Genomic DNA, 23741 nt, shown 5'->3' with positions numbered 1-23741 from the left:
TGTGCCCCCAACAAAAAATTGGTAATAAAATTGTGCAGGGGACAGCATATATATTTTGCCACCCGGTGTAAATGGTGAATCATATTCTTTGTTGGGGATGCTGTACAATTCAAGAATTACTGTATGTTTTGGATTCTCGATTATGCCTGTTATTTCTTTTTCTGCTGTAAGCAATCTGCTCGTTACAGATTCAAGGTGCTCATTGATCGTTCTAACAACATCATCATGGCCTGGCTTAATTTTTATGTCTATAATAAGTTTCTTGTATTGTTGCACAATCTCTTGAAGCTGGGTGGCAAAAACAGACAGGGCATTTGCTTGATTGGATTCCATGGTCCCTAGCTGTTGCTTGATATTAGCTACAATTTGTTGCAAATTTTCAACAACTGCCAATTTTGAATTTTGAGCAGTAAGATCATGGACCTGTCTTCTGATATCCTCAAACAGGGCATGCAGTTCATTAATATGTTGATTGGTTGGTAGAGTGGCCACTGTCTGAGTGAGATGTTTGATCTCTGCCTGGATATTCTTGATATCTTCTGATTTCAATATCCTATTCACTGCTCTCTTAATATTTTTAAGTTCCTGTGATGTAGGCAGATTTGATACAGTATTCTGCAAAGATTCAAGTGCCAATTTCACATCATTTAATTCAGAAGCATGAGCCACATTTTGCATAGCATTTTGGAGCAGGGCTATATCTGCCTGAGTGGGTGTGGATTGTTGTAAAATTTCAAGTTTTGTTTGGATATCATCGATCAAGTGATGAAAATGAGATAGCTCAGATTCAGTGTTGAGGTTTTCAAGCTTTGTGATCTGTTGCTGGACACTGACAAGGGTATCTACAATACCGGGCAGGCGGGATTCTAGTACATTTGCCAAATCACTTTGCACTGCTGCTATTGTACCTTCAAGATGGGTTATGGAACTTTGAATTTTTCCAAAATCTTCGTATGTTTCAAGTTGCAGCTTAATATTTGCTACACTCCGAGTTATTGCATTCAAAGCATCAGAAGATGGCAAGTTGTTCATAAAATTTTCAAGTGTCTCAATTTTTTCTTTAACCTCGGCTATGGCATTGTTCAGAGGGTCCAGATTAGGTATCTGGAGTGACTGAATCTGTTCTTTTAGAGTGGAAATCACTAGATCAAAATCTTCTTGTGATTTTATGCTTTTGACAATTGTTTGGAGCTGTGTCTGGACATTATTTATCTGCTCTTCCAATTGTTGCTTCAATTGCTCAGAATTGGTGGCCTGGGTCTTAAATTTGGCTTGAAGAGCTGCAACAGCTTCTTCTAAACTTTGAAAATTATCTAATGTTGCCAGATCAGTATATTTCTGAAGCAGCACTTTGAGTTCAGAATCAATTTTAAGAAGAGGGTCCATGCATTGTGATTGTAAATTTGTAATTTCTAATTGAAGACTGGCATTGAGTGTAGTTTGTAAAGCTTGTAAATCACTTCTTAATTTCTTGACTCTGACATCAAGCATCAGAATCTCATCACTGTGATCTTCGTGCCTTGTATGGCCAAATATATCATTAGGCATTTTTGTTTAGTGGTTATTTATTATTGAATATCTGATTCTTAATTCTATAAAAAAGGGTATAAGCTTGTCATATGATCCCGGGACCTCAATATATAAGCAGTCACCAGCAGAAACAGTATATACAGTGCCAGAAATCATGTTTGAGTGCTTAATTCTGTAAATATTTCTCCCTACTGAAATATTGACATCACCCTCAGGGGTTGTAATAAATTGCAATTGCCCACCTACAGGTAATTGGTAATGATTTAAATTATTGTTAAATATGTACAATATTTTGCCTGTTTCATCATCAACTTCTGTAAGTATGCTGTTCAGATGAATAATTAACAAGCCACTCAGTTTAGACAGCATATCAGGAGAGGGTTGTGGTGTTGGCAGCTCCATAATAGCCTGTTTTTTGAACCCAAATAAGTTCATAGGCATGTTTATTTATTTCAAATCATGCTCTGTAATTGGGCATTGATTCCCATTTTTCAAATCACAATGCCCCCAAGGTAAAGTATGTATGCCACATGATAAAATGCATCTCTTGTCATCATGTGGGTCCAGAGCCACTTTTCTTACAACATTGCTAGTCAGAAAGTGATCTTTACTCTGAATTCTGCATTCTGATGTTCTGATTGAACTCTGGGATTTGATGCAATTTTCATAATCTTCAAATTGGAGATCTTTTTCAACAGTTACTTTGCCAATACCCTTGGCCTTTTTAGCAACAGCACCACTACATGTTTCAAAGGTGTACATCTTGGCACTTAACCCAACAAATGCCACAATAACATCACCAAGTGTCTCATCTTTTAACTTGCCAGGCACCTTTTTGTTGTGGTGGTGTTGAATCTTTGTATGTTCACTTGTATCAAAGTATTGAAACAATTCAGGCTGTAACATATCTTGATAAACATCTTCTGTTTTAATATCAAGAATAAAACTATCCGTATCCATGTACATCAGTTTTACACGATCACCATAAAAAGGTTTCAACACATCATAATACAATATTAACATATGTAATTTGGACAATTCCAATATCGCAGCCCCTACATAAATAGGTTTATCAAACTTAATCTTTGTTTTCTTCATGTTGAAAAGTGCCATGTGCTCATCATAAATTCTTCTGTAATTGAAGTTGGGCTTTGCAACCAATTTTTTGCTCCGGCTGGGGTCAGTAATTATTTTAACATCGGTATGTTTTCTGACATTTTCAATTGTTTTGCCATACACTGAATTAACCAACAATTTAAACAAGCCCTTATCAAATTCGCTTTTTGCAGATGTTCGAAGCTCCGTATTTGTATCAATGTATGGTTTCAACCATTCTGAGTGCCTGAACCTCAAGACTTTTCCAACTTTGGTTACTTGAACACCATGTTTCATCAGAAACTGGAGGTTTTTGTAATATGCAACATATCCCTGTTTCGGCTCCAGGGTCATCATGAGCTTCTTCTGTTTAGAGCCAGGTGAGCACTTAACCTCAGGAATTGGGGACAGATCAGAAAATTTATTGTGTAAATTATCTGGAATTGTCAGATCAACCTCTAAGATTAGGCCATGGTCACTGTCATCAAAGTCCTGAAGATCTTTAATATTGAAATCTTCAACCCATTCAAGCCCTGCATGTGGCAGTTTTTGCATCATAGCGTGACCATAGAGGTTGTTGGCATCTACATACGTTATAAAATTTGATGGCCGTGTTGGATCATAATCAGGCATATATTTGTTATTTGCTCTGGCATATCTCTGAGGACATTGCACCATCCCTCCTCTTATACATTTCTCTATAAACAAGTACGTATCTTGATCGTGGATCAGATCCAATTGCATTTTAGTGTTCAAAAACGTTGCGGCCCATGCTAGGCCCGGGGCACTGTAAAAATACACAGGATCCAGTCCATAATTTTGCATGGAAAATTTTCTGAATGCTTGCAATATATCAGCTAAGAGGGTCCCATCAAGTTTCGAATATGCCTTGTGATAATCACGAAATGTCTTGCATTTTAAATCGTTCCACACCAACTGGGCATGGTGATAATCTTCATCACTGATTCCAGATCCTCTGATTCTGCTGTAAAACTCTTCTTGCGGTGGCAGGGAACACTCATCAAATTTAGAAAAATCTGTGACATAGTCATATGGATATACACCCTTCCGCCTAATTAATTGCAGGTCCTGATTTGGAAACGAGGCACGTGTGATTTTCAAGTCATTGTCAGGTAATTGACTGGCCAGTGTAGCCAGGCTAGCAGGTAAAAATCTGTGAGAATCAAGAAATCTTAATTGAATAGGAACACCATCAACTTTAATTATCTTGGTAATGGCAATATATTTTTCATCATTTTCAGCTAAAATATTTAAATTCTGCTTGTCAAACCCCTCGTACCTGATCAAATGATGAAAATCATAATTGGATGCTCCATGGCAAAATATGGGGATAAATCTTGGTCTCTTGATCTGAATATTGCAGCTATTACACAGGGCCATTAAAAATTTACCATCTGTATGAGAATGGTGATGTACCTTGATATTTGCATCTGAAAATTCACAATCACATACCGGACATTTTTCTGCATTGTTGAAATCTTCAATCTGTTCCTCTGTTAAAGGCAACATAGGCTTTGATTTTAATAAGATGTTAGATGCTATGTCACGGCAAACATTTTCTATTCTTTGTGCAAATTCTTTGACGGCATTTGGTCCAATGTATAGGCACAGCTCACCAGCTACACCACCCTGTACAACCATATAATAAAAGGTGGAAGGTTCATGTAACTGGTATGGTGTAATCGAGGATTCTTCAGGATCTGGATTGCAGAATGCAAGAGGTTTGAGGTTCGATTCAAAATCACAGACAATATATGCTGGGTGTTCCAACAAGGCTTCAAACTTTTTGAATTTGCAATTTTCACTTGGCATTGGCATCACCATATGAACAGGTTTATGGTTGCCACAGTATTTCAGATGCTCAATTAACTTGTTTTTGGCAATTTCTACACTCTTTTCACAAACACCATTCACCATTTTTCTACCATCAAATACAGTTAAACATCTTCTGCACAACTTGAATATTGTATGAGTTTTGTCTAGTTGTGTTCTCACTAAAGCTTGAAGATTATGTATCAGAGTGTAATGATAAGTGCCATCCCCTTCAATTAAGAGCAAATCAATCGGAACAGAAGATTCATCATCAAGTGTACTGATTCTGAGAGGTGCTATCAAGCAATTGCCAGTGGAACAAATAAATACATTAATAGATAATTGCTTACCGTTGATGTGCCTGGCCCTTTTTTCAAATTTATCAATATTCTGGACAGACATCGGATATTCTAAACCCTCCATTGCATCGTCAAAAAGATGTTCATGTTGTTTGTAATAAGTTATTCTCTCAGGATGGCTTGAAACTGGATACAAGGCAGCTAATATACACCACAAAAAGCATTTCAGGTCGGCATTTTTTATATTAACCACGGCTTGTTTGTTTTTAATATTGTCAGGTAATGGCAGATAAGTGGAACCTTGTAATGGGCTGAATTCAGAAATATGAACATATAACTTGTGTGGAGAACCGCATAGGCTCCATCCAGACTCTTTTGCTGCAAATTCGGAGTGTTTAATATTCAATTGATTTATCAAGCTGCTTATTATTCTGTCCGAATTTGCATTTGAATATACAGGTAGAGTTTCTGTTATGTGGGGCTGTGTAAATTTTGTGCCATTTGGTTTCTTATATTGTACAAACAATTTGAGGGACAGCTTATAAGAGCCATTTTGTGCATTAAGAATTGCCTGCAGATCAGGATTTATACTGTTCAAAAAATTCTCAATGCCACATCTTGGCTCTGATACAAACGGATAATCCCTAAGTTGGCCAGCAAAACTGCTACGGATAGGTAGTGCATAGCGTGGCTGCTTTGCAGGTCCAGCATTAACAGGTGCTTCGTGCTTTCTTTTCAGACCAGATGTAGATGGTTGTGAGGGCAATGTTGATGACTGTACATAAGAATTACACTTATGCCATTTGTAATATGCCTTGCTTAATATTTTATGGCATCTTGGACATATTTTCATGGCCTTTCTGCATTTCCTAGGCTTACAAATATGCCGGTGCCTAGCCCAATGAGAACTAGATATATTTTTATTACACTGATTGCAATATTTTTGTTTTGGCATTTTTTCTTGTTGTTTATTATATAAGATTTTCTGGGCTTCAATTCAAAACTTTATACTTAATAAAAATATCAGTTGGGTTCAGCAGTTAATGGCTGAGCTGGTGCTTTTATACCCAAAACAACAGCAGTAACTAGGTTTTGGTGATAGTTTTGCTGATGTACAACACACTTCACCAGGTTTAAAACCTCATCTCTATATCAACTAAATACAATTCAAAATTGGATTTTGAACTGTGCAATAAATATTCTGTAAGTCTCACTTGTGTTTATATTAACAGAACAAGACAAAACCGGAATTATATTCAGGATTGCATGTTTTCATACAAAAAAGCCATATTTTTGACAAGTTTATAAACAACAATCATACAGATATAACTTTTACACACATGGCCGAATCTGTCTGAGCAGAGGAGAAAGAAGGTTTTCAGATCTGGGAGTTGTATATCAACTAACAGTAATTATTCTCAAAATCTCACTTGTAGAGATATTATTTTGCCACATGTTTTCAATCTTAAATATTTTATCAGGACTCGAACCCAGAACCCCTTGTTTACAAGACAACAATATTAACATTTTGCCATCAGGGGAGGCTTCACATTTTATGAGGACTTAAACCCGAACCTCCACACCTGAAGAATTGGGGTATAAGCCCCTCTTGCCATTGTTTTAAGTATAGGTAAATCTATCTGTTGAGCCCTCGCCTTTTCTACACTAGAAATTCAGAATTTCTTAAAAATCAGAGCATATCACACCTGAAAAATTGGGGTATAGGCCCCTTTTGGCTTTGTTTTAAGTGTAAGCAAATCAGATTGTTCAATCAAATAGCCTCGCCTTTTCTACACTTATAAGTGGTCCTGGTTGTAGTACAAACCCCCACTACTTCTTTCGCTGTGGTTTCATTTGTTGTGTACTATTTAAGCCTATGAAACGTTAAGTTTAATTTGATCCTGGATTTTTCCACTATTGTTCATTGTTACATAATGGAATCTCACAAGATTTATAGCTCCGTAGCTATAAATAAATATCAGGTGCATTAATTTTTTTTTCTTTACTGGTCTGGATTAGAAATGTTGAAGGTGGCAGAAGAAACAGAGTAATGACTGGCTTTCGGTCAATCCCGACTGTGCAGATTCTGCCTCAGTTTTGACATTATCTCCTTCGATGTCTCGCTCTCATGACGAATTGTCGTTCTATACAGAAATGCTACTAGACATTTGGTTATTTTCCACTCAAGTCAAGTCAAAATGAAATCGAATGAATATTTCAAGCGATTGGTGGCAATGATTCAAATGTTTACTTAGATCCAAGAAAGTCATTTGAAGCACATTAAGGGAATGTTGATTTACCTGTTCCTCTCTTGCTTTTGGAACCTGATGGCAAGTACAAAACGTTGAGCAGGGTTGGGGGTTTATATAAAACTTGTTCCTTGTTGGTTTTGGGCTGTCACCTCGTAATATTCTCGGTTCCAGCGGCGCCGACTGATCAATGAATGGCACACGTGTTTCTAACGTAACCACAGCCTTTCACCGGTCGCTCGTACGGAGGATGATGACTGATTCTCCGTGGCAGCTTCTATCCGGAAGGGACGCGGCCCTGCAATTAGCGTTCGCCTGCATTTTCAACAGGTGCGATGACCCTCTCGCCAAATTGTGATGCAGCGCGTTCAGAATCTCCACTCAGTCATCCGAGTGATTAGTGGTTTCATCACGGGAAAATGAAGACGCAGCAGTACATTGCGGAAAGTGGATCTTCGGTGGACATTCGGACCAGTCTCAGCTACTTCTTTTTTGTTCAAAAAAATCTTGATTTTCAAAATTCAGGCTGATATTCAGAATTCTGAAAATGTTATCACTTCAGAATTTATCCCAAAGCAACAGTTCTTAATCTGTGGCCCGCGGACCCTAGGGGTCTCCATGCCCTCTCAGGGGGGTTCGCGAATGCTTGAAGAAATTATAGAAACTTTTACGCGAAGGACCTATTTAAAAGTTATGCATATTCCACAGCTTTCTAGTGGTAAAATGACACATTATTTATTTTACCATTTTATTAATGTTATGGATCCTTTATATTGCGAAACTTCTTAATATAAAATTCAAACTTCAAGATCATCAATAAACCTATTATATTTCTTAGCGATCTCATATTGTAGTTCAAGAAAAGTCTCTGCTGAACCTCTAGGCTCACTTGAAAAGAGACTTTCTTTCCAAAACTATCAAAGATGGCTCTGTAGGTTCTTGTTTGTAAAATAGTTTTCTGATGATATTTGTTACCCTAATGTAATTTGCATTATTATTAATAAAATATAAGTTTTGTAATAGGTGTGTAAGTAGTGGCCTTTTCAAAATACAGTCAAGTGTTAACCTCACAGCACACCATTGACTGCATTGCTGCAGACTAAGGAGGTTCTACGAGAGCGCTTGGACCGGACTTGTGTTGTGTGCTGTTCCTGTTTATTGGTGATTGTTCTTTCATGAATTTCATCCTATCACCATCCATATTAATTTTCACGATTAGCCAAAAGTTGCAGAAAAGGAAAGTAAAATCAATAAATCAACCAATAAGAATTATAATAAATTGCATCGCAGCATTGTAATAGAAGATCCTTGACGTGCAAATTTAAATACATATTTGATGCACTAGGTCCTGGGGGGGTCCGTAACAACAAAACTGAAATTAAATGTTAAAGACTGCTGCCCTAGAGTTTTCAGAACATCTTGTCGAATACCTTGTGTTGTATGAATAAAGTCATCGTTACTAGCGGCTCCAATAGCCCAAGAGGATGGCATTTCAAAATATGCTCGTCTGACTGGCTGATCCATCCACCTGATGTGACGTGTAAGACACACACCACTCATATGGGCCAATCACCATAGTTTTGGGACACCGGGAACCTATTTACTATCATAGATATCTGGACAGCAAGGAAACCAAACTACACGAAGACTCAGTCATGAATGTTCTAGAATGTAGATGTAATTTTCATAATTTGGAACGTCATGGTGGTTTTTCGAAATGTGATTTTTTTTTATTTACCTACTAGAACAGGCCAAAGGTCAACAGCACCTTCAGGCGGTGTTAAAAGTTGTTAAAAATTGATGAAATTTCCATTGACTTAATTTCACTTTCGTCCCTTCGCGATAAAAGGACGTTCTTAGACCAAGAGTCCGGGTATTCAATATTAATTTGAAACTCCTCACCAACACTAAACCCACTTGCAAATTCCAAAAATTGCAAGGTTGACATTTCAGTATTCTTGAAAAAGAGCACTCTTTTAAAAGATCGTTAATATAATGTAAAATAACATAGTGTGATTCCATTATTTTCCATTTGCACTCAAGCTTTTGGTGATTTTTTTTTCCAGTATACTGATCATATACTCACGCCTTGCAAGTCTGCAGTGTACATAAGTGAAGAAGTGATGCCCGCATTGTCTTCATCTCTTACTGACCATGTGCACTTGTCGATATTGGTAACATTGCACTGGGAACTGCAAAGAAACAAATAGGCTTTGCATCAGAAGTTGTAGTTAAAGCAAAGTGTGAAAATCTCACTTAGTCGCTTCTTATAATACTATGTTGTTGTATTTTTCACTTAACGTTGAGGGATGAACTTTTCAAGAAAATGAGATAATATGATGTAAACCGATTTTCGTAGATGATCCAAGTAATGTAATACTTCCTGTTTGTTGTATTCGTATTGATACTGTATATCTTATTAAATTACAGCGTGTTTCCTGCATTTCCAACTTCTGTATGTTGTAAAATTGAATTTGCTCAACCGAGATGATTTGCTCACCCACGATATTTGGTGACGGGGGCAGAACTTTATTATTTTCCTTATACAGTAAGCTTCTTGTGCAATATTTAGTGGAAAGGATTGTGAACGAATATCTGTTGTAACAGGGAACGTTACACCCTTTGGTGGAAAGTTTTGCTCTTGGACTAAAGGCACGGCCATGAAATTAGACGGGTGGCAGAAGTTTGCGCTGTTGCCACGTCGGAGCACAACCCAGTATGTTCGGAGGTTTAAGAGAATGAAAGATTTCGTTGTAGAGTTGGTCTTTGTAATCCACGTGATACAAACTGACAGTATCTGCTCCAAAGGTCAGGGATGGCACAAATGTGCCCAGGAGAGAGGTCGGTTTGAAGCTCGAACTAGGCAACGCAACCCGGTTGATGTTTCCTCAAAGTGCGCGGGAACCAGCGACTTTTGTCCCGCTCATGCCTTGCTTTTCCCATGTGGCACCAGCGCAATTCTGCCCAGCTACCTATTTTCATGGCCATGCGTTAAGTATGGATATTCGAATCCGAATTGTCCTAATTCAGAATTATCCGAAATCGAATCCTGGATTACTTTATTATCCAAGAATCTGATATCCGGATCTTCAAAAGATTATCCGCCTAGGAAACTGTACATGACGAACGTTGCTGACCTCCGTGGCGGAGTGGTTAGCACAGTGCACTACGACGCTAGAGTGTTCTTTGTGAGTGTTCAATTTCATCACTCATCCTCATCATCGCGATTAGACAAAAGTGGCAGAAAAGCGACGTTAAATAGCAAAAATCAAATCAAACGATGAACGTTGTCATATCTTGCGAGAGAAGCAGTGGTTCTTGACCCTCACTCGATTTGCCTCATGGCATCAGCGCATTTATGCTCAACCATCCAATGTCGTGGCCGCTGATATCGTGCATAATGAACTTGCATTAGTAAATAAAAATATCTTCCTCCATTAATCTGGCTTCGGCAGGATTCCACTCGCAAAAATCTCGAAGCCAGAGGATTGCAAGGCGGTCAAGGCCATTGCGTGGGAATCCATCCCGTCCTGACCAAGAAGAAAATGGATCGAAAGTGTTAAGTAACTCACAGGAGATAATACAGGAATCCGGCCAGATGGCGGAGGGACCAGTTTTTCTCCTCCCGACGGAGCCATCAGCAATGTGAGAACGGCGCTGGAAGAAATCCAAGCATGGTCACTTTTCCTCCTCTTCTAATGCATTACGAACACGATTATCCTCTTCCATTTGATGGAAATTGAAGGACCGGCCGCGAAAGAGGAATGCAACTCAAATTTCTCAAGTGTCCTTTTCGTCTTTGTTCGGACAAGAGCCCTCTGCTTGTCTCAACAGGCTCCATTCGGTACAAAGGTGTAAAGCAATGTGTTATTAACAACACCAAAGAAAATTCTCGTTCATTAATAATAACTCAATGCACACATTAGCGTACTTCCCCACTTTCTGCTCCCCCTTTGCCAAACCGGCTACCGCCTGCAATAAATGTATTTCGACCATTACGATATCGAGGTGATGCGTTTACTTACTTGGAAGTTTGAAGGTTTGAGGGGATAAAAAGTACATTTTCTACACTTTGGTGCCTAAGTTCGATTCTAATATAGGATAGGATTTTCTTTGTGTATTTCACTTTACCTTATTCAAATGAATGAGATTTAGCCTACCTTACGTTTGTTCTAACTTCTCATTTTATTTATGTATTTCTGCTGAAGTCGGTCATAAAATGGTCTTACAGGTGTGTCTAATGCTTATTTGGAAATATATCTTGTTTCAAGACAAAATTGTATTTATTAATAATTTGTATGTCAGCCAAAACCATTTCACGTACAATTTTACAGACAGCATAATAATTTATTAAATTAGGTTATTTTTAAAATGACCCAAACTGAATGTACTACGAATAAGTATGCCATTATTATGTCATGAATATATTGAAATTAGGAAACTATTAATAAGGAGAATATTACCATACATTAATTTGTTCAATTAGCTTAGTAGAACAGGAGGCTATATTGTATATTGTTTTCACTATCTAAAATACTATTAACAGACATTACTTTGTTTCATCTCGTCGTAGTTTATATAAGTTTGCACTATGACTAATATAACTTGAAAATACTATGTAGATGTCTTATATTACTTATAACCAGAGAACGGATTTATATGTAGCTAAATACATATTTATGTATGAAGCTGAAATCAGTTATATTTTGTATTATCTTTGCGCATCATGGCATGTAGACTCGAAAAATTCATTTTTAATTTTCCATATTTTTACATACAAATTGATTCATATTTTACATATTTGTTATTTTTACATATGTTTCCATATTTCAGAATATTTCTCAACATATACTCCATATTCATGCAATAACTACATGTCTCCGTTGTGACCGAAAGAGTTGAGTGAATACGTTGCGAATAACTGACAAATTTGAAATATATTCCCATTACTTCTTGCGATTTTGAACGCAGTTTTAGTCAGTATAAATCCATCCTAAGGAACAACGGAAGGGAATGCACGTTCGAACACTTAAACAAAATTTTGTCATTCATTGTTTTCGAAACAGAAAATGAAAGCACATTCTGTGTTGTTTTAAAATTAATGTCAATGTAAGCGTACTGTGTTTTATGTAGCTATATTATTAGAAGAAAAGGTAAATTTTTAAAATTTTAAGTCCATATTTAACTCCATATTTTGGTGAAAATAACTAAATATTGATTTAAATATTTAGCACATTTTTACTACATATAAATCCGTACCCAGCTTATAACCGTAGTGCATTCCGAATATCCATCGATAAGTCAGCAAAGCAATTTTGTTACAGAATTCATTTTGATATGTTGGAAACTTCCTAAGTTCGAGACTGCCTCATTAGAAACATCATTTAGACACTAAGTAGATATGTTTTCGTATTTGGAATAGCAGCGTAATTCTTGGAAACAAAAAAAAATCATTTTCGTAATATGCGTTGCTAACAATGATGAGAAAAGGCCAAGAAAAACTTTGCTCGTTAGACTCACCTGTCGAATGTCACTTGAAGAGGTAAATCTGTGCACGATGTAGGCAGAATATTCGCATTCTCATCGACGTAAGCAGGGGGAAACTGGGGGTTATCGGGTGTCCAGCTCTCGTTGTAAACTCCATAACGTAGACGGCTCCACTCTCGTAGAAATATTTTTCCTGTTAGAATGAAAGAAAGAAAAAGGTGAAACAATACAGCCTACTGGTCAATCCTATTATTTTGTTAACCTTAATTATAGTGTAATTATAATTTGACTATTAACAATTGTATCAACTCCAGACTGATTTATTTTACTTCGCTTTTCTGCCTCTTTTGACTAATGATGGGGATTTTATTAAATTGATGAAGGGATACTCACCCATGCCCAAGGACGGGATTCGAACCCCAGAATCCTGGTGTCGTAATGCGCTGTTATCATTTCCAGAACTCATAATGATACTTTATAAGATGTTAAGAAGAAAACAATAATAAAACGATTTGTGGCTACATAATTTGAATATTTCCCAGTGGAAACCCTGAGATTGTGGTTTAATTTTATATTGTTGGTAAATAAGACATCTAGATCTACCTAGGTAATATAGTCAAAACCAAACCCGGGCTGATAGATTGGAAACGAGACGTCTTACCACCTGGGACGAGAGTTTATCCTGAATTTTCCATATGAGTTTGTATTTAGGGGCTGTAAGGGTAAATTTAGAACGAAACTGTGCATAAATTGGGCCTTTGTGAAATATTTTAGGGAGTGTTTGACGGATGTGAGAATAAATCACTGGCAACGGCGGCTATATATATTTCAAAACATAGTAAATTTAGCAGTTGCTTTACGATATGAATTTTGACGGTTGTGTGGTCACTGGGAAAGCCAACAGACTCCCTTGTACGCAACGTGTGGAATGTTAATACCCGTTCATCCCCCGTTCTCTGGCATGCCTTCCACCCGCCCGGATGAATTATGAATGTGGCCCTCAGCATCGCATACTGGAGAGTGGAGACATTACCATATCCAGTCGCCCTACCATATCGCATAGACCAGCACGTGGTGGGCAGGCGACCGCGTGGAAAACGGATCTCATCCAGCTCATATTGCCTCTTGCTAATCTCCTCTTCCTTTCGTGATTAACTGGATCTTCTCACGTTAGGGTCAACAGGGTGTTTATTAATTGAACTCTACGGGGGGATTTACCTGCACTGAAGGCGGACAGATCTTTTAATCATCTTTACCTGGACAAGAATGTTAGACCGCAAATTAGGCGTCGACTCGCTTAGATTTTCCCGCTATGTTCTGATCTCTGGGTGGTCACTAACCGAAAAATTCATCCCTAAGTTAATCTTGACTGGGCATGCCCCTCTTGCCCCCCCCCCCCCCTTGGATAGAGGTCTGATTTTCATTGTTATTACGTGATTCATACAAGGATTTATTTATCCTATTAACCAATAAAATAGAAAGCTTAAATTTTGGAGTATAGATACATTATACAAATATAAGTGTTGCATTAAATGTGTTAAATTTTGGGTTCGATTACGTTTCACAACATGATACAGTAATAATTAAAAAGTATAACCTAATTAACAGTATAATGTGCTAACGAGAAATATGGAAAATACTATTATAAGACCTCCATGTAATCGAAGGGATAAAAAGTGCTTCGAAACTCGCGCTAACGGTATCGAATATTCAAAGGTTACCCATTGTTTTGTTTCTATCACAAAATTTGCCTATTACATTTGGACATATCCCACTCTGCCCCACAGTTGTTGAAAATGTTTGAGTAAATGCATTTCTCGTATGCAAGTACGAAAAATTATTTCATAGCATAACGAACAAAACTTCGTTTGACTTATTTTTAATTGCAAGCCTTGTGTTGGTGTATGAAATTTCACGCAGTTACATGTTGAGTGACTTGAAAATTCTATCATTGAAGTTCTGTAGTGGGTACCAAAAAATTGAGTAAATATCAATAGAAATTTTATACTTGTAATGCTTAGTAATGCTTGTTTCATGAAAATATGAATATTAGAGAAAATAACACCAAAACTCGTGATCCAAGAAAGTGCTACACCTTAGAAATCCCAATTTTCACAAGCCCGAAGTTCGAAAATTTAGGGCAAAGTACTCTCCAGAAATGTCGAATTAGTGAAAGCTCATCAATAAAATTGAACCACTGTGATCTGGTCGGTAGGGCGTCTGACTGTTACACCGTTGACCTGGGTTTGACTTTCGGGGTGAGTGATCAAAGATCTGCTGTTGTCCTTGCATGAAGTGGCTGTGGGGTCACACGGCTTCAAATAAATGGGTACCTGGAGCAACCCTGGCGGTAAAAGCGACCGGACCGTAGTGCTGATCACATCACCTCCAAAAATTGTCGTCGAGATTGTGTGGGGTTCTGTCTCCACACAGGGTCGGAACGTACCGAAACTCCGTTCCGGCAAATCAGTTTGGTGCAGGAATTCCGTTCCTGCTGCGATATTTAACATCTCCCCCCTTTTTTATATGCACTATTCAAAAGTCGGTCCCTTGTTACATTAATTCTTGTAATGAGATGAAGAGGAAAATAACAAGTTGTTATACTAACTTTGTCTCCTGTCGGTGGGCGGTTCGGAAATTTAGAAAAATAATATATTTTGGTCAATGCTATTCGTTTAAGATGTAAATGAGAACCTAATTTCCTGAAATAGACGCGCTAGAATTTGTGTTTATATATTTACTTTGGATGCAATAATAATATTAAATACAATTGTAATTTTAATATAGGCTACATTTATCATTATTGTTAGTAGTAGTAGAATAGCAATAGTACTCATGTCTATTCATTTGTGGTTGGCGTTCCGGCTACTGACTGAAATCAATTTAAGCACTGCCTATATGTGCCATCATGACATGGTGCAAACTGTACATGATTCTTCACCCTTACCTTAACATCAATAAAAAAGAAGGGTAATCGTACGTATAAGGGCTCGGCCTGCAACAAGATGACTATTCTTTATCAGGGATGCCTGTGTGGTCTCACCTTTCTTGTCGTTGTCCTTGAGTACAAAGTCTTCGGGCAAGACAATGTAGCGGCCAGGTGTAGCGCACTGACCAGGCTGCACGGTGTATGGATGGAGGCTAGTGGACCTCTCCACCCGTATGTCGGCGTCGGCAGGTGTCACGTAGAGAGTGGCTTTCGGTTCGTAACCGGAGCATGCTTCTGGCAGCAGGATGGCCACCTCCCTGAAGAACAGGAGGTCGTCCGTTGCGGTGGTCAGGGCAACCGATCCTAGGTTGAATAAATCCTGCAATGAAAAACAACAGCTCCTTTTACATTCATGCATTTGTATACTTACATGTAGTTATTTTCACATCACTAAAGGATGTTAAAAAAGTATAATCGTCATTGGAAATTATAATAAATTCCAATTCCAGTAACTTACACGAAGAAGTAATGCCCCAGGGGTTAATATGATTGCAACCGGAAGACGATAATCTCTCATTCCTTTGCAAATATCATATTATCGGCTCGGGAGTAAAACGTGATAACCCGCACTCCGTTCAAAATTGAGTAAACTCTGGATTCAGTTGCTGCACAGTCTAAAGTTACTGTACAATAGTGAATGAAGTTCCTTTAGATAGCCAGAAAAACACGGGAACATCTGGTTACCCATAAGCAATGCAATGGACTAACTTCCACCTGCGTTTTTCTCGGTTTCATACTTTGTGAGTTATCAAGTTTTACTCTCGATCCGCTCATGTCGACATGTTACATGATTTTATAGGTTATTACGATGTAACATGTAGTTTCAAGTTGGATCCGAACCCCTGGAATGTGCCTCACCGGGAATGAACCCGTGACCACTTGATTGCCAGTACACCGTCGGTGAGACCCCACTACAAATATAATATCACCATTATTATTTTGTATATATTGTATCGGACTAAAATTCCAAAACAATTCTCTGTAAGAAATATACGGGGTATCGAACCAGGGAAGCACTAGGACGTGGGCCCTCAATGCGAGGAAGTTACTAATTATGCCTCGCAAGACGAGTGAACCAACCAGAGCATCTCAATCCCTTCCCGGCGTCCATTGCATCATCTGGCATCCAGTGAGTAACCGGCCTCGTTCTCCCTAGCCAATTACGTTTAATTTCTCCTTGTGCCTGGGATTACTGTCGCCATAAATAACGCCGCGTTTTCGCACTCGGCGGCGAAGATGTTTTATTCATTACGCCCTTCGTGAGATGAACGATTTCGCATATTCGCACGACGATTATTCTGGCGCGCCTCGCCCCAAGTCATGCAAATTTTGCTCGACTACCTCTCCATGATGACACGCACATATGTCTGTCTGCTTTCAAAACAAGGTTATGTCATTCAGCGATCTACGATCTTCATTATGTGCTGTACCAAAACAATCCTATTGTTCAGTGTTCTGTACGCACTGTCGTATCGAGAAAGTACAATCCAAGATTAAGATTTATTGCTGTTAACGAGACAACCAGTTTAACAACACTACTATAAATAATTGTTAGTATTTAATGTTCTTCGCAATCATGTAGGTATGGGTGCTTCGTCGATGGTGTAGTAGTAACGTCGTCGCCTTGTATCCTGGGTTCGATACTCTGTGGATGTACATAGTGTTTCGGATCCTACTTTGAACTGTAGATCCAGTCCCGATTAGCCTATCTGTGCATAAAGTGGACTTAAACAAAACAAAACAAAAAATAAAAACCTCGTGTAGGTATGACGCATGCCAATTACATTATGGTGTAACCCTCAAAATCGCTTATCTCTTTTCTAGCAAATAGCAACCAACATCTTTTGTTCACTTTCCTTGGGTGTTAAATTTGATTACAAAAAATGTTTATCTTTGAGTTCTTGTTTTCAGTTCATTTTAATCACAGATAGGCCTCCCCGATGGCGCAGTGGCATCGTCGTCGCCTTGTAATGAAGGGGTCCCGGGTTCGATACCCGGTGGAATCGGATCCCACTTTAAACTGTAGGCCCAGTCCCGATTAGCCTTATTGTGCACAAATTGGACTTAAAACACAAAATCAAATCAAAAATAATCACAAATTGGATAATCGGGACTGGATCTACAGTTTAAGTTTGGATCTGAACCACTATGTGCCTCCACCTGCTAACGAACCTCGAACCCTTGTTTTCAAGGCGAGCTTATGTTTGTGAGCAAACGTTAAACAGTTTCTAGTGTTTCATATGTTCGCCTTCATTGTTCACACTTGTTTCAAACGGTGTTTCAGAATATGCATGACTTCAAGTAAGAAAATGACAAGAAAAGGGAGAAAGGACGGTGTGGATGAACGTGGTTTATTCATACTAAATAAATAGTTAATAGAAAAATAACATCACTAATTATAACAACACTGGGGAATAGAATGCAGCTTGGGGGGGGGGTCCATCTTAGCCAGGAACATCACTATTACTAGTTATTATTTTCAAACGAATTATCGTAACTGTAAGTGAGTTAAGTTTCAAGTAACGAGTAACAAAATTAACAGTTACTTTTCAGCATGAAAGGAAATTTTCTTCTGTCAACTTTTTGCTATATATTGAACCTATCCTTCTCCCAAAATAATGAGTGATCCGATGACGTTTTGAAAGCAGGACACTTGCTCTCAATTTACCCTATGCTTTGTTCTATATTTTCACATCTAAGCATTGTTGTAGGAGTTACATCTTATCTTATATAAATTAACCTAATTACTTTCTAGAGAGGTGAGTTACTTTTCTAAATTAACTTAAAGAGGATAAAAGTAGATTAACGAATTTTCTAAATATTTCGTAATTGCTTTTTATAGAGGATACGTTAAATTTGAAATCAAGGAAATTTCCTTATCTTATCTATAAACAAATAAGCCCTTATCTACGTTACTAAGAACACATTGTAGCTGTGTTAGAACAACATTCCATTACGACTTATTAATAATGTGTTTAATAGCTGACCGCTGAAACCGCATTGTTTGTTTAAGACTACGCCACACTTCAGGTAATGATTGAAAATGTACAGTACTTCTCCAATGACAACAATTTTCGATGCAGTCTACGTGAACTCTCTTAATAAAATTTCAAATGTGATTCAGAACTTAAATCTGATAGAATACAGTTGTTTTATGGTAATTGTTGACACTATCATTCGGCTCGTAAGATTATTATCAAGTGGTTTTTCATTGGGTGACGCGTGATCTGCGTATGAAGCCCTATTACCGGTGTTACCTGACTTTTAATACCAGAGCCCACTATTTTTTTATATTTTTATAAAGTTGTTCCCCAATTGTCCTCATATCGACTATACATCGGATAAATTTTCTGCTTTGTCAGTCATTGTGCTGAACAGCTTCTGTGAACAGGGATAACACCGACAAGGACGAAACAAGTATTAATTTATGATTTCTATTTTGTCGCAAATTATCTCTTTCCTTACCACTGTCTTTGCAGTGGCGCCAAGGTTGGGCCACCAGAGGCGCAACCACGAATTTTTGTCTGGGGGGAAAGTACCAGGATAAACGTGCCAATAATAATAATAATAATAATAATAATAATTTTATAATAATAAATTATAATAATGATGATAATGCAAATAATGATAATGTTAATAATATTATAACATTATTATTATTATTATTATTATTATTATTATTATTATTATTATTGATTTGCTTTATTCTACGTACTTCGCTTCTTGTGCCACTTTCGGCTAATTTGCGAAGATGGGGATGAGTGATGATATGATGAAATTGATGAATGGACACTCACAAACATCCATGCTCAAGCCGGGATTCGAACCCAGGACCAACATTATTATTATTATTATTATTACTATTATTATTATTATTATTATTAGTAGTAGTAGTAGTAGTAGTAGTCTAGTAGTAGTAGCAGTAGTGGTAGTATCAAAAATGTTGTTATCCTCGTAAATTATGCAAAAAGGGGTAGAAGTTGGTGCTAAAGCATTTGTGTTCGAACAAAAGATTTGATTCTTTTTAACACGTTCAATTTGACTTAATAATTAATGGAAAACAAGCACACAAACTATTTTTGAAAGGCAGAAAATGCTTGATAAATGCATTCCAATTATAATTCTTTTTTACATTAATATGTATAACTTTCATGCACGATATATATTCCACATGTATGCAACATGAAGCGACGTGGATACTAAGTTGTGTACGTATTCAAAGTTTATTTAATACATAACTAATATTATTTAAATACATTACACAACTAATTCATCCCTCTCACAACAAACCAACAGCAACAATTACATACATTTTCTCCCAAATGTGCACGCTCCCTTTCCTCAAAACTATTGTTCATGGATTTAAAACAAAATCAATAAATACAAGTCTTATTTCCCTCTCTGGTAATTTAAAATGCATTACAGAAAATAATGATATATTGCGAGCGAAGCGAGCAAGAACATTTTTGGATCCAATTTTTTTGCAGGTTGAAACACTATTGATTTAATAGGGCGCAAATAATTTCACGGGACGCCAATGCATTCTCTCTTTTACAACTTTGGTGCCTTCCCGATGGTGTAATGGTAACATCGTCACCTCGTGATCAAGGGGTTTCGGGTTCGATACCCGGTGGATGCACATGGTACAGTGGTTCGCATCCCACTTTAAACTGTAGGTCCAGTCCCGATAAGCCTTTCTGTGCGTAAAGTGGACATAGAACCACAAATCAATCAATCAATTTTACAACTTAATTCCACTTAGATCGTTCGGCGCCGAGGACCGAATCCCGCCTCCCCTAGCTATGGTCTTGAACTTGATAAGAATAAGATAAGCGGGAGGTATTGCGACCGAAGCCAGCAAGAAAATTTTATGAAAAGTATGTTTATTTGCATAAAATTTGAAGTTGTAGGCGGTAATTGCCCCCCCAGGTACACTTGGTCGTCAATGTTTGACCCCCCCCGCTAGAACTCACTCTCGTCCAAGGTTGGAGGGGCAATGCCCGTCCCTGTGGTTGCGCCACTGTGAGCCACAGAGGGCAAAGGCCACCAAAAATCAGCCTGGCCCGCCATGTCAAATTGTGATAGTCACAAATTTCGTGGTAAAAATAAGATTAGTGTGTGTAGATAATGATGTATTTGATGAAAACCTCCCTTTTTGTATCACGTAATAACAATGTGCATATCGTAATACATTTTATTTCAAGATGTGGCCCAATCAAATCTTTGACAGTCATCTAGTTGCCCACCCATACCGAAAAGTCTGGTGCCGCCACTCTGACCAGCCGACGTGATTTATTTTCCTCATAAAAATACATTTTCATCCAATGAAAAACTCAATATGCTGACCAAGGCAGAAATTTATTTTATTATAAAACATAAACTAAACGTAACGTTTCAACCTTCTAGCAAGGTCTTCTTCAGACTCTGCACCAAGTACAAATGTAACAAGGTACAAAACAGGACGATATATATAGCCTACACAAACATTACTCCCCTCCAGACTATTAGAAAGTTGTTATGGAACATTCTAGCAGGTGGCTTTCCCTTGTCAACTGTACTTTCACCTAAAAGGCTAAACATATTTTCTTCCATCTAGAATGTGGTTGTACTCTTTATCTCACGCTCCTTTTTCTTCATTCTTCTTCCTTCTTCTCTCCTCTTTCTCTCTTGTCCTTTCCACTTTTTCTAACATCTTCTTCCATTCTTTGTTTATCTTCAGTCCCCCATTCCAGTTCATTGTGTCTTCTTCACCTTTCTTCTCTATTTCCTTGGTGCATAGTCTGAAGAAGACCTTGCTAGAAGGTTGAAACGTTACGTTTAGTTTATGTTTTATAATAAAATAAATTTCTGCCTTGGTCAGCATATTGAGTTTTTCATATCATGGAAACAAGGCTTAATGGTGTTATAATTTTCATCCATATTGGTATGAGAACTAGTTTTCATTGTCATAGCCTGTATTATCTACTGTTATTGTATCCGATATTTCGTGCTGTCATATATCTAAAACAACATACATACCTATTGTTTATGTATTACAATAAAAACAGTGATAAAATAATATTAATAAATATTCACACGCTCTACTTAAAAATATTAATAAAGTGACATTATACCAACCTTCAACCCCTGTACGATCGAGTCGCATTTTTCAGCCTCGATATTTTCATCCACAGCAACAGTGACTCTTTCATATCCTCCATTTCTTACTTTGACATACGATATTGCAGACACGGGGCAGGACAGAACCAACACTTGGCACAAAAATACCATAAGTAACACTCCTCCACCATCGCAGAAACATTTACACATCATTCACATCACTTAATTTCGTGTTCTTTTGCTGAGAATTATTTTCTTGCACGCACAAATAATTTCGTATTGACTTCTTTCTTAGGACATTCTCTTATCAGCAGAACCTTTATCTCTGAGAATTCAGGTTCCCATGGTTGTAATCAACTGACAGGAAGATTAGGACGCATTGTCATATGAAGTTCTCTATAAACTGATTACGTGCAGGAAGTACGCCGACGTCATTGTTTAGCAATCATTTTTAACTGTTCAAATAGGTCTAATGTCTTCAGTGTTTGGAGAAAAACTTTTGAAAAAGTACCGACACCACTCGCTGTCATAAGTTGTCAAACATAGCAAAATTTGTATAAAGTTGTCTGAATTACCAAATTTATTGAAGACCGCCAAATTATTTGTTCATAGTTACCAAGCAATTTAAGACGAAGAGTGACAGTTTCGCATCAATTCGAACAGGTGTTCTCGGGTTTCCAGCCAGGTAAAATCGGCGTTAGCTTCCAACGTTTGACCACTGATCTCCACTTTTGTACTCCCTAAAGATGAGAGGAATGTATGCGCTCGAAACGTTGGAAGCTACAATTCCTAGTTTCGCACCAGATGTGCATTTATTTCAATATCGTAGGTATGGCACTCCTACTACTAGTATATATATACATATATAAACACGACAAGAGAGTATGAATCTCTCTCCATGTTGCCAACTGGGAGTTTCGACTTTTCCGACGACCAAGAAATTGTTTAACCTGCCGTTTTCATGTACTTTTATAGGTTTTTGGATGTTTGATATTCCCGAGATAACAAATAATACATATAATGCTCTCATACGCGTAATACACTGCTCTACAAAACTTAAGGAACACCAAGGGTTTATGAGAGCAAGTAGAGTATTAGAGAATATTATAAATCTTGAGATTAAAATTACAAAAAAATCTCTCTTCTGCATATCATCGTAAACAAGTTTACTTAACCATTGTCAGGCCACACTGGCGTAGGCAGAGAGGGGTTGATAAGGCTTCAGCCCCACCCGAAATTGAGAAAAACTACATTTTGCGTTCATGTGTTCGCAATTTTCGTGGAGCATTCTTTTTATCCGGAGTTCCTGTTTATGGATGACAATGCTTGCTCGCACCGGACACGTATTGTGTCGGAATTACTGGAAACAGAAGACATATGACCTGAATGCTCACCGGACCTTAATCCTATCGAGCATGTTTGGGATGCTCTTGATCAGGGCTTATGAACACCAATAAGGTACAGATGTAAAATGAAACGAAAATGACCAGCAACATTGCAAAATGGTATTCATGGTGAACCCTGATTTTGTGTTTGTTTCCTTCTGTTCCCTTCGTGTTCCTTAAGTTTTGTGGAGCAGTGTATATTTCTCCTCGCCTTCTACGGCCATCCTGGCACTGTTGCCAAACCTGATGCGCATAAAAGAGCTAAATTTAACCATAAATGGAACTGAAACTGATTTTCATGGAACTAGATTTACGAAGGTTGGTACGAAGGTTGGATAGAGTGCCTCGTAGGTTAATTTTAGGTGTCAAAGGGGTACAGAACGCTGCTATAAAGTGACGACAATTAATTGTTGGTTTTCACCTTCTAGATCTGGCAACATCACTCATCTCAATAATCCACCGATGGTCGTATGAAATGGAAAATAAAGGATTCTCAGATAACAATATTATGTAATTCCTACGTCACCCACGGCTGTGAAAAAGTAGCCGGGGAGGTAAGAGGGGTTGGGGCGACGCAACCAATGTAACAATATCACGTCACGTGCAAAATGTATACTCATGGCAAAAGTTGGTCTATTGTTTGCTGAAGCCAGTGATGGCACCATAGTGGGGCAGGGGTGCGAGCGCCCCAGTTCACAGCCAAACGAGTGCACGAAAGAGCCAGATCGGGCTCAAAAGAGCTAAGTTGAGAACAGTGATCCGTAGCTGCCGCGGA

General features: G+C 37.9%; 1 protein-coding gene across 1 annotated transcript in view; it reads right to left on the bottom strand.

The window, feature by feature from the left end:
* Positions 1-21841, bottom strand: part of LOC145989090 (calcium-activated chloride channel regulator family member 3-like) — a 37600-nt gene extending 15759 nt beyond the window's left edge. The window contains exons 1-4 of the mRNA XM_083124384.1: positions 21600-21841; positions 15537-15801; positions 12527-12686; positions 9093-9198 (exon numbers count right to left, since the gene is read on the bottom strand). Coding sequence (XP_082980510.1) covers positions 9093-9198; positions 12527-12686; positions 15537-15801; positions 21600-21794 — 726 coding nt within the window. The 5' untranslated portion in view covers positions 21795-21841. The remainder of the gene's footprint in view (positions 1-9092; positions 9199-12526; positions 12687-15536; positions 15802-21599) is intronic.
* Positions 21842-23741: the final 1900 nt, after the last annotated feature.

This window comes from Lepisma saccharinum, chromosome 6, assembly GCF_977018435.1.
Source record: "Lepisma saccharinum chromosome 6, izLepSacc3.1, whole genome shotgun sequence".
In the NCBI taxonomy this organism is placed as follows: domain Eukaryota; kingdom Metazoa; phylum Arthropoda; class Insecta; order Zygentoma; family Lepismatidae; genus Lepisma; species Lepisma saccharinum.
This window is presented reverse-complemented; position numbering and strand designations above follow the sequence as displayed.